Below are 13,104 nucleotides of genomic sequence, written 5' to 3'. Positions count from 1 at the left end.
TATATTTGTATAATATATGTATATCTATATAAACATAATTTTTTTTCTCATTATTGGGGATAAAGATGGTTCTCCTTTCGATTGGAGACCTTTCCCCAACTCATATAATGAGGCAGACAGATGCTCTAGGTGTGGGCCTCTTACCTAATAGCAGACTTAAAATCTCAAAATAAGTAGATGAAACACCTTGCTTCTCGCTTGGTTATTAGGAAGGAACCTTATTTTATTAACAAGTATTGTGCATAGGCTCTTTAGAAGGACTTCTGGTTTAATGCTACCAGATGCCGACTTTTCCCATGTTGGCCTGCAGAAGTGACTCACTTGTGGAAAGCAATATTTTATTTTCAAACTCTGTTTTAGTTCAGAGTTTTCATTTTGGAACATGGCCCAATTTTGAAATAACTTTGACTTTTAAAAATAGTTTGTTTTCTGAAATAAGCCATCCTGGGAAATTTAAGAGTTGAACATTATTATGACTCTAAAGGTCAAAATATAAATTTCTAATATGTGGTACCTCTGAGAATTCCCCATGTTTGATCTTCAAAGGTAGTTTGGTTCTCTTCAGGTCATCGGTGTTTTTTAACTTTTCCTTATTAATCGCTAATAATACCGAACTCTTAAGTACCCCTAGCAGGTGCCATTGAGAAATCATGGAATCCTAAAAATGACTTGGGTGGCCTTGGAACCAAACCTCAGCCTGACCCTTCAATCCCCTCTGCCATAGCACACCCAAAAAGAAGATCTCCAACTCTTGCTTACATACCTCCAGTGACAAAATAAAAATTGAGGATGAGCGCAGTTTATTTCTTCATGAATACTGGGTATATTTTCTCCAGTGACCCTAGGTCTTTCCTGCAGTGGCCCAAGCCAGTAAGACAGTCTTGACACCGGTATGTACTTGATCGAACATAAAATAAATGGAGTAAATAGAAAGAGTGATAAGTACATCTAGACACAAAATATTTGTAGACATGTTAGCATTATGAGGTATGTTCCAAGTATTATTTATACCAATCTCTTCCAAAGCATATTTCATGGTATTCTGCAGGATGCTAAAAGATATTATACAACCAAATGATTTAATGGTCAAATAAATTTGAGAAGTGTTGTTATAAAGAGAGTTTAAAGCTTTTCAATTGCAGGATTCTCAAAGCCTTTAAAATAATACACCCTATGCCTCTTAGAGAGGGATTCCAATGCAAAGTTTATAAAGAAAAGAAATTTTTTTTTTGCAAAACACACATGAAAGATTCAGTTGGTGCTCTTTGTTATAGATGAGTTTTAAATGATGGAAGTTTGTGAAACCAGATTTAACATCTTGGATACAAATGCATTTAAGGAAATGGGTTTTGGCAAGAGAAAGGCTCAGTTCTGGCTTCTAGTAGCAGGCGGCATGGATGATGGTAGAATCATATTTTAGACATAGCGTGATTAATATTATTAGAATATGACTAAAATATATTGTAATCTGTGTAATTTTTTATTAATTCAGCAAATTTCAGATCCTTTCTGCAGTTACTGCTTTAGGGGCAGAAGTTTTAAATTAATTTCCCTTTTCTCGGACATAGTAATCACCACCAGAAATTGGAGAAGAAAGGTATACTTGGAATTTTGTAAAAAAGATTGAATATTTAATCAACAGCATTTTCAAGAAAGCCTTAGATGTCAGTCTAATCTGATGGTGAGATAATGGGGATTTGAAATCTTTTCATGAACCAAACTAACTTTCAAGTAGCCAGGTAATGAGTGAGTGGTTCCTTCAACATCCTGAGCCAGTGATGCTCCAATTTAAGATAATTAAATTGCTAATGCTTCAAGGATTCTTTGATTCACTTTGGAAAGGCCATAGAAAAAAATTCCGGCATAGATAAATACATTCGGTCTGCCCATATCTTTCCCTTGACTTTTAAGTGGAATTCTTCCCTTGAAGATTATATCTGATGTTGAGGGTTTACTGTCTTCTAATCTGGTACAGTGGTTTTCTCTAGTGCATAAAAGCGATGGTGTGTTATGATGAAATATGTTTGTAAATGTTTTTTATCTAATCTAGACAGCTGTTTAGGTTGTCTAATGCAAAGAGTACAACTGAAGAATGAGAACAAAAAGTATATTACAATTAAGTACTATGCACATACCTACCATAATATGTATTTTTAAATGTCTTCACCCCTTAAAAGTGATTTCTGGTTAATAAAATTTCTTAATGTACACAGTTAACCTAGTTCTTAGAACTGATTTATCTTTCTATTTCATTGTAGGTGGAAAAACCAATCAATTGAATCTCCAGAACACTGCAACTAAAGCAATTATTCAAGGTCTGATGCCAGAGCAAAACTACACGGTTCAAATTATTGCATACAATAAAGACAAAGAAAGCAAGCCAGCCCAAGGTCAATTCAGAAGTACGTATCTGCAAGTCTTAAAGTGCCATCCTGGGACCCTGTCCTAGCTCCGGGTTTGAGTCTGTGATAAATATTATAATAAAGTTCCAAATTGTTTAAATTGGAAAAGATCTTAAAAGAAATCTAATACAATCTCCCATGAGTTCTTGTTTATCACTAATCCTCATCTGCCCCTCTTTTAACTCATTTCACTGCACTCCTTTTAGCCTTTAAGTTTTAGTTTTCAAATACTCCTCCTGATATGGTCCCTTGAACCTTACCCAGACATCTCATCTACCTAGCACATAGTAGGTGCTCAGTAAATACTTAACGAATAACTGAATGCACTTCCTCTCCAGTATTCCTGTCAGTCTAGCCTCCACAAGACCAACCTATACAACATGGAATTTAACTCTTTTCAGTAATTCATAGTTGACATTTATTATCAGCTTATTTATTATTACATGCCAGGTCCCATGGCAAACAGATTTGTGAACGTATTCAGCATGGCGAGTATTAGCGAGCGAGATACATTCAGGACTCTGGCAAGGTAGGTGCTGTCTCCGCCCCGTAATGGATGGAGGATGGCTTCATATTTGAGCCAGTTTTCAAACAGCAAGTTGGGAAGACAGAGAAAGGTTGGGGCATGCAGAGACATTCTAAGCCGGAGAGAAAGCTCCGAGGCAGACCAGTTCCTGTGTGCATGGTTCCTTTAGACAGCATTTATTTCTATTGAGTTTAAAAGTTGTTTACACAGGCCCTCATCCTTCTGCCTCTCAAGAGATATTCATTCATTTCTTCATTCATTCATTTTTTAAAAAATTTTAAAAATATATATTGCATGACTACTAAATTTCAGGTCCTATTCTAGGCACCTATTGAATTTGTATTCTAGTGACCAGAGATTATACAGCAACTCCTTCTTCCTGGAAGTGGCTTTTCAAATGTGGAGGGCGATGGAGTTTTGTGTATCATGAATGCAAACAAAAGAAGCCTGCCCTGCTTACCTTTCTGTGTTACCTCACTGTGAAGATAAACTCTTAAAAAAAACCCACTCAACTTGACAATTTTGAACATAATTAAAAAAATCAGCACAATAGTACAATGAACCCCAAAGTTTATCTGTCACTCAACTCAATAATTAGCCATTCATGGCCAGTCTTCTTTCATCTATTATCCCGCCCCCTCACCCCCCATATTATTTCAAAGCAAAACCTACGCATCATTTCAAGTAGCAATAGCTTTCTAAATCCTGCCACTAGGATTAATCCACAAATCTGGGAGGCTGTGGGTTCTAGAACTGTGTATGCAGCACTGTCCTATCTAGATTTTCTATCTTTCCTTTCCCCTTTTTTTTCTTCCCCTTCAAAGTAATGTTTTATGAGACATTATCTTGTGATTTGAAAACAAACAAACAAACTTTGTTAACCTGCTACCTCTTGAAACTTCCCAGCAAACACATTTGGTAAATTTACCTGTCAGCAGGACATACAGATGTTTTAAATGTTGCATTCTTTTGAGATCTGCATTGTCTGGAAGCTCAGGAAAAGGTTTTTAATGTTATTTTCAGTATAAATCAGCCTTCTGTCTCATTTTATTGGCACTGTGCTTCAGTTTCTGGCCTCTGCTAACATTCCTACATGAATAAGTAAAATAACTTTTTTTAAAGTTTGTGAGAAGTAAAAGGGGCAAGGAGAAACGATTCATTTTACAATAGTCTAAAGGTATTGCGATTGATGATTTCACATACTCCACCGGACTGAGCAGCTTAGGAACACAGGTGGCTTTTAAAAGCTTTGCCTACAGCTCTTGACTCGAAACACTTAAAAGGACATTCCATTGTTTTCAGATTCCTTAGCTCTGCTGAAACAGTCTTAGTGCAACAGTCTAACTGGTTGGTTGGATAAATTGTATATAAACATCTATTTTTTTTTTTAGCTACGTTATTTTTATTGGCAGGATAGAGGGATTAGTTCTTCCTAAAAACAGTTTGTAAGAATGAAATGAAAGTAACTTTGTTTGGGTGGCTTCCTTTACCATTTCGCATTTCAGTTATATTTTTGCTCCATGTGAGATGGAGCTAAAGCCTGCTCTCCCTTCCCTGGAAAACTTTCATGGTTGATTCCAGAAAAATGATCCACACAAAATTGGATATAAGTTTCTAATTGTGTAGGGATTCGAATTCTTCATAAGGCCATTTTCTGATACGCAGGGAAGCATAAGAAACAGTCTTTGGATTTTGAAGACAGAAAGGGTTTGTATGATCTGCTAGATAGGATTCCGAGTCTGGTGTGTGTATTTGGCCAAGCAACTCAACTACATCCAGTCTTAGGTTACTCATCTGCAAATGGGGTTGATGATATGTGCCTATTATTGCATGGATTAGCTCACTTCAGCACATAGTAGCGACGTGATAGCTATTGTGGTTATAATGAATGCCATTTTGCTTGTGATAGTCTGTCTTCTAACTGATTTTGCCCCCTGTGTGAGGGAGACAGCAGCTGGAGGTGACATACATATTATATCATATATGCGACCTAGTGGTCCAATTTAAGGTGACTGTTATTTTTTTCTTGTTCATTTGTAGACTGATCTATGGTGGTATTTTGGCAAACTTTCTTTTCAGCCACGATTTTCCTCTTTGGAATAACATTTTGTGAATTTCTGTCTGCAAAATCTTGCTCAAATGTCCAGTAAAATTTCCTTGAGTCTCTGTAATTGTTCTTTCTCAGTTCTAGTTCTGCTTTTAGCATGGCTCAGCACAATTTTCCTCATATTAAAGTTGCAGACTTTTTTTTTTTACAGAATGTAAGCATTTGAGGCCATAGCTTATATGTGGGTAGGATTGAAGATGTAAATTTGAAAACTATTCATGGAAGGGTGAGAATTAAAATTGTGGTATGATAAAATTATAGGTGGGACATACAGAGATGCAAGGCATCTTTAATATATGATCATATTTCAGGAATGGAAGCAGAAATAGAACCCCAGCAATAATACTGTAAAGGAGGGGTCAGAGGAATACAAGAAAACCCAGGATAACGCCTTTATAAAACCTGAGAAATAAAAGAAGTTAAAGAAGGGGGTGTTCTGTATGACCCAGCAGTTACGCATCTGGGTACTTATGTGAAGAAAACGAAAATACTAATTTGAAAAGATATGTGCACCCCTGTGTTCATCGCAGCATTATTTATAATAGCCAGGATACGGAAGCAACCTAAGTGTCCACTGATAGATGAATGGATAAGGAAGATGTGATACACACACGTACACACAATGGAATATTACTCAGCCATAAAAGAGTGAAATCTTGCCATTCGCAACAACATGAGTGGATCTAGAGTACATAACGCTTGCTGAAATAAGTCGGAGAGAGTAGAACAAATACCGTATAATTTCATTTATGTGTAGACTCTTAAAAAAACAAAATAAATGAACAAACAATAAAACAGAAGCAGACTCATAGATACAGAGAACAAACTGGTGGTTTCTAGAAGGAAGGGGAGTAGGGGGAGGGTAAAAACTGTCTTTGAAGGGGAATAAGAGATACAAACTTCAAGTTATAAAATAAATAAGTCGCAGGGATGTAACGTACAACATAGAGAATATCGTCAATAATATTGTAATAACTTTGTATGGTGACAGATGGTTACTAAGCTTATTGCGGTGATCACAGTGTAAGGTGTATAAGTGTTGAATCACTATGTCATATTCCTGAAACTAATATAATATTGTATGTCAGCTATACTTTGATAAAAAATAAATTAACTTAAAAAAAATAAAGAAAGGGGTGTTCTAAAGTGGCCAAGTCTTATAAAGAAGTCAGAGAATGAGGCCTACAACAATGGATTTAGAAAATTAGTTTGGTGGGAATAGCAGGATCAACACATCTTCTTATTTTTATTTTTAATCTTGGAATTTAATTTCTAGGCACCAGAAAGCCAAGGAAAGTTTCTAAGAAAAAGAATACAGAACTAGAGCAACATGACCCGGGCCGATGGCAAATCTCAAACACTTTTAGCAAAGGAATGGAAGGCAATAGAAAGAAGATGAACAGGAGGAAAAAAAAAAAGACAAGATTAATGAAACAATATCTTAGAGAAGGCAGGATGCTTCAGAGGAAATCATTGCTTCCCCTGCATAGCCCACCTTCCAAGAAATTTGCTTATTTCTATGAAATGAATACAACAATGAAATAAAATGTCTTACCACAGGATCACTTCTGCCTTTTCACAGGGCATTTTATTTGTGCAGAAACCATTGCCAGTTGGCGGTGGTCTCAACTGACTCAAACAACCTAAAGTACTGAACAGTAGGAAGAACGCTGCTGTGGCATTTTAAGCAGTGGAAAGTAAAATGGAGTATATTGGTATGAGTGAATTAAAGGGTCAGGGGGCATTCCAGGTTTCTGAATATTTCATAATGAAAGTGACAAAGACATACTACTATTTATCAGTAGTGAAACATTTTTTTAAGCTCAAAAGGAAAATATAATGGGGTTCTCCACTTATTGCATATAGACCAACTTTAAATGAGGGTGTTCGTGGCTAAGATGTTTCTAGAGCAGAGGCCAACTCATAGGCCTTGTCCAGAGACCTGAAGATATGGCTTGAATCCTATGCCAACTCTTTCTGGTTTTATATTTTTTAGTTACTTTGCCTCCTGGTCCTTCTCTCCGTCACGTGTGACAATCATGCATGTTTTCTGGCTGTTTCTAAGGATTAAATTTATTTGACACATTTGCCCATAGTGAGTTCTCAATCAAAGTCATTCCTTAAGTGTCTTCCACACCTTCTCATGTCAGGGTGAAAAAAAAATAGCAGTTGCAAATTTTGGGGGGATGAGGTTCTATCACGGAGCTAATTTCTACTTGATACTCTCAATATTTGCAAGAGTTTTAGTAAAACTCACTGAATATTTTCTTCTAGCTTTTCACATAACATGTTGCTATATTTCTTCTTTCCTTCCAGTTAAAGATTTGGAAAAAAGAAAAGATCCAAAACCCAGAGTCAAGGTGGTGGACAAAGGAGATGGGAATAAGCCGTCTGTACCGGAAGGTCAGGTCTTTTTTTTTTTTTTTTTTTGACTTGCTTATTTTGGGTGTTGAGTTGTTTTGCTGACACGGGCAATATACACACACATGGCCGTTGGCCCCATCAGGAGAGTATGGATCGAATGTGCGAACTTCCTTCAGCTCCATTTCCCTCCTCTTTCCATCCGCACACGTAGTAACTGTCAACACGTCCTTCTTCCTTACTGTCCCGTATTCAATACATCGCCGAGTTCCAGTGAATTTATTTTCGATTGCAATACTGACAAAATCTGTTAATTTCTTTCCACGTCTATTGTCAATACTCAGCGAAGCTCCCATTTCTTTCTTGGCATACAGTATTCTTTAGTAAAATCACGATTGGTTCTCTACCCAGAAATTAGAGCGATCTTTTCAAAATAAATGCGACACTATGCTCTCCCCATACACACCTTAAAACCCCTTCAATAGCTGCCTGCTGCTCTTAGGATAAGGACCAGGATCCTTAGCAAGACCTCTAAGGTCCCGCATTGTCTCGTAACCTACCCACCTACCCCTCCTTCCTCATCTAAAACTAACAACTAAAAATTGTTACATACTACTAGCTAAAATATAATCGCCTGTCAGCTTATCCCAGTGCTTCTTTTCACACTATGCATGTGACCTTTTCAGTCACTTTTCTGTGACTATGCAAACATATAGGTACAGCCCGCCCTGTTGTATTTTTTGTTCTGTGCATTGCTTTTTCACTTTGAGAAGTTTTCATGTTAGTGCATACAGAAGGCACGATAGTGTAGTGGTAAATTGCATAAGCATTGCATTTGCCTTCTTGAATTCAAAGCCCGCCTTTGCCACTTTTAAGTTTGGGTGATTTATACTGGTTATCCTAATCTCTACGTTTCTGTTTCTTCATCTGTAAAAGTTGGATAATAAGATTTATTTAATAAAGTTCTTTGGAATTAAATGTGTTGATACATGTAAAATACTTAGAATACTGTCTTCCATTGAATAATGTTAGCTATTATTGTTAGTCTACCTCATTCCTTTTAATGGCCAGATAGTATCGTAAGGAACAGATTATCATAATTTATTAACTATTTCTTATACCAATGAGCATTTAGATACTTTCTAACTTTCACTATTATAAACATGCTACAAAAACATACTTCTAAAAGTGAAATCGAAGATTAAAGGATATGCAAATTTTACAGTTTTGATAGTCTACCATATTGACAAATGTTTTCAATAATCTATCCTTAAAACATACATTCTTTTCAACCATTGAAATTCTCAATACTTAAAAATATTTTTCAGTAATATCTCATTAATTTATACTTCTTTGATTACTAGTGAGGTTGAGCATTTTTTTCATATCTTTGATGGTCATTTGTATTTTTTTCCATCTTTGGTCCATTTTCGTATTGTGATTTTTGTCTTTTCTATGAATATAGAAATTTTCTGTACATTTTCGATAGTAAAATTGTTTCTATTACATTGTTATAATGTTGCAAATATCCTCTTTTGATGTGTTATTCGCCTTGCAAGTTTATTCATACTTTATGAAGACTTTTAATACAATATTTAAAAATTCATGGCAAATATACTCTACTTTTATGGATTTCTTGGTTTTGTGACTTTCTTAAACGATGAAATATTTTCCTGTTTATAATTTTATATTTATATTTAAGTGTATTATTATGATTTACCATTAAACATATCACATATATAAAAAGTATAAAAATATAGTAAATAACTTCGTGCAGTTAAGAAAATAAGCATATTACAACACAGTTGGAGATTTCTATGTATTCTCTTTTTTTCCTTCTAAGGGGCTACCATTATTCTAAATCCAGTGTTTATCATTCTAAATGTCTAAAGACATTCTAAAATGTCTTTATCATTCTACTACATATATGCATGAAACCATATTTTAATTATTCATTCATGCCTTAAATTTTATAGTCATTTTATCTCTCTCTTTATATATATACATACACACATACCCACCCACACACACACACACACTTTTGCAACTTACTTTTCTTCCCCCACATGTTATTAGATTTTTTTTTTGAATTATTCATGTTGACTTATATAGAGGAAATTTATTCATCTTCGTGTGTAAACTAGAATTCCATTGGATGAGTATACCTCAATATATTTAACTTTTCTACTCTTGTTGTTCTTAATATTTTGCTATTATAAATTTTCTTGTTTATGTCTTCTGCATATGCAGCAGAATTTGTTTCGATCATATACCTAGATATTGACTTATTCAGTTGTAGTGTGTGCATATCTTCAACCTTGTTGATCCTATCTGTTGTCTATTTTATGTTTTTATATTCTATATTTACTTTTTTTCTTACTTTTTTTTTCCCTCTAACTTCTGGAATTGGATGCTTATCTCATCAATTTTTAATATTTCTCTATTATGCATTTTAAGGCTATAAATATCCAACCACTACTTTAATTGTATCACATGGATTTTGATATGTAGTATTTTTATTATGTAGCTTATACTAGTTTTTAATTTCCACTAGGCTTTTTATTTTGATTCACAAGTTACTTAGAAATAGAGTCTTTAATTTCTAAACATATGGATATTTTAAACAAGATATTCATTATTGGTGTCCAAATATTTTACTATGGTAGGAATATTTTTACAATATTTGTTGAGATATTATTTAAATGTGTTCAATTTTTTTTATCATTTTACGTGGAGTTGAGAAAAATTTTAATCTTTCTCTCTGACGTATGATTTCACCACTTCTCTTTTTAGCCTTGGCAATTTTGCTTTAAATTAGAGGCTAAGTATGTGTAAAATAAGTTATAGTTTCCCGGTGAATTTTTCTTTTTATTTTGTAATGAAAAGGTGAGAATAATGTTGACATATGTTCTGATAAGTACTGACGAACACCTGGAGGAGGACCATCCATTCAGCAATTCATTTGCTTTATTCATTGAACACTTGTTTATGGAGCGGGACTTCCCTGAGCCCACTGTTAGGTGGGGGCTGTTTCAAGGTGTTTATTGCAGTGACCAGGACCTCAGCTAAGGCAGAAACTTTCAGGAGGTTTTTGGCAAAAAGGTGGCTTTTTCTTTTAGGTGAGGGCTCCCATGAGATGTGTGCAGGGGCGGTGAAGACGAGAGCACTGGCATTGTGGGAGATGGTCTTAAGAAAGTAAGTTATGAGCAATGGCGATGCTCCAGGCCAGAGTTAGGGTTCCCAGGAGGTTGAGGTGGAGACAAAAAGGCCTTCCCTACCCCAGCCTTACAGCACCTCTTCCAAGATGTGGTAGTCCCATGATTCACACTCCACTATGCTGCTCTTTGTTTTTCCTGCAGTCTGCAATGTTTGGCACAAGAGTCTATATTAATGGTAGCTTACAATCAGGCATATTTCACATATTTTAGAATGTTAGTTTAAAGGCAAAGGGCTAAGATCCTTAATAGAAGTTGCTGTGCAGTTAAATAGTTACTTGTTTTCAATCTACTGTACATGTTTCTTCAATAATCTAAAACAAACTCCCAAACAAAAATGGTATTTGCCTTTGAGCATAATAGTGGCTTATTTGCATCAATGGATATTCTCTCTTGTTGTCCAAACAGCTTTCTCCATTTATTTTTGGCGTTTTGCGCAAGAATGCAGAATCTGATAGAAAAAGATTGAGACAGATAAGAAAAGTAGCATAGGATTCTTTTTTTATCCCCCTCTTGGTGGTTTTTCAATTAAGATCTCTGACCCTCTTTTTTTTTAAAACGGAATATTTATTTACTTATTTAAATTTTCTACAATGAGACGCTAAGGAGAGGGTCTCAATGTTCTGATTTTCCAGGGGAAAAAAAATGAGATGAGCTTATGTTCTTCTTTCAAGGGATTGGCAAACTGTGGTCCACAGGCCAAGTCCAGTCTTCTGTTCGTTTTCTTAAATAATGTTTTCTTGAAATACAGCTGCTACACTCATTCCTTTTCGTTTTGTTTAGAGCTACTTTTCACAATAGCAGAGTTGAGCAGATGCAAAAGATACCGTATATTTTCTGTCTTGCCCTTTTCAGAAAATGTTTTCTGATCTTTGCTTTTGAATATGTTGGAACAGAATCACTTGATGGACTGAGTAATTCATTGTTTTTCTGAGGACAGCTGGTCTATTTTAGTATTTCCAATAAGAAAATAGGATGTACTCTCATATACAAGCCTTCAAAAGATTCTAGTTTTGACACTCCCAATTCTGATTTTTTTTTTTTACCTGAAACATGAGAACTCCCAAAAGTTAGTTATGAAGGTTAAATAAGTGAATATCTATGGAGTGCATGGAACATCGTAAGTGCTACCCAAGTATTTGCTATTAAAATTACAATGTATAGTTTGTATGAGTTAATCACAGAACAATTTTTATATGTTATTGATTTAACAATAAATTCATAGAGGAGGTTTGGTGATTCTTTCTCTGTGTACAGTTCCCAGTGATCATCATGGGCAGGATTCTACCCTCATGAAACTTACATAGTCTAGCATGGACTTAATACTTGTTCCCTGCGCCTTCTCTTGGAGAAGGGGATTTTAATTTTGGGAAGGCGGGAGTCAAAAGATCAGCTGAAGCACAGGGGAGTGGGTGGGTTTTGTAGGTTAATGCTGGCTAGATCCTGAGAGGGAAGGGATTGGGTCCAGTCATAAACTGGACATTGGGGTTAGGTTGTGGACTGGAATTCGTGCATTAAAGGGTTTAGATAGATGCCTCGCCCATAGAGTATGCTCTGTAAGGATTTCTCCTCCTCCTCCTCCTATATTGTTATAATTGCTATTACCTACACAGTTGATGTGGTGTGCCAGCAGCGACACTCGGCTGGATTAAAGTTTCTTGTTTCATCAGCACAGGGAGAATTCAAGGCAGCCCCTTAGTCCATGCCTGCGCCCTGAGTGGAGGAAAAAGTCTCTTCGAGAATTCATAACCATGGGCCTGCACCACATTCAGATTACGTATTCAAATGTGCACTCTTCAGATGCTCTGGGGTCCCTTCTTTCAAGAAATTAATATAAAAGTTACTGAGAGCTGGTAAAAGTAGGGTGCCTGGCCAAAGCAAACATGAAATCACATATGAGGAACATATGCTCAGCTCAAATTCCCGATTGCCACAGATAAAACAATGCCAAGGAGCAGTTTGTGATCCAGACTTTTGAAAAACAGAAGTAATATGAAAATGGAAGTCTCAGAGTCCCATGAATTCCAATTATGCACAAAGACTATATAAATAAACAAAAATTTGTTAAAGTCATAGAAATATTCAAAACAAGAGAATAAAAGAATGAGAGACTATGAACAAGAGAATAGGTAGATTTGAAAAGGGACCAAACAGAACATACAGAGTTCTGAGGGGCATAAATAAAAAGATAGACACACCCAGAATCATGTTGGTGAAACTGTAGAACATCAAAATCAAAGATAAGATTTTAAAAGACAAAATGGAAACAAGCAGGAATAAAAGGACTTGTTGAAGTCATTTCTACATGACGGAGATCGAGCCGTGTGCTGTTGTCTCCTCTTCAGTTCATTGATTTATTTAATAAAACCGCTGTTTTTCAAAAGTCATGTTAATTCATTTAATTTTGTAATGTGGAAAAAAAGCTGAGAAATCCAGCAAATTCAGCTGGCTCAATAAACTAGTGATGTGTTTGAGGAAGAAGAAAATTAATTT

The 13,104-nt window shown here is 35.6% G+C and overlaps 1 protein-coding gene across 1 annotated transcript in view; it reads left to right on the top strand.

The window, feature by feature from the left end:
- The window catches only part of COL14A1 (collagen type XIV alpha 1 chain), a 196,094-nt gene that overhangs the window by 33,948 nt on the left and 149,042 nt on the right, over positions 1-13,104 (top strand). The window contains 2 exon segments of the mRNA XM_015592952.1: positions 2,259-2,402; positions 7,352-7,438. Coding sequence (XP_015448438.1) covers positions 2,259-2,402; positions 7,352-7,438 — 231 coding nt within the window.

This window comes from Pteropus alecto, unplaced genomic scaffold (assembly GCF_000325575.1).
Source record: "Pteropus alecto unplaced genomic scaffold, ASM32557v1 scaffold164, whole genome shotgun sequence".
In the NCBI taxonomy this organism is placed as follows: domain Eukaryota; kingdom Metazoa; phylum Chordata; class Mammalia; order Chiroptera; family Pteropodidae; genus Pteropus; species Pteropus alecto.
Note: the sequence above shows the minus strand (reverse complement) of the source record. Positions and strands in the feature narration are given on the sequence as shown.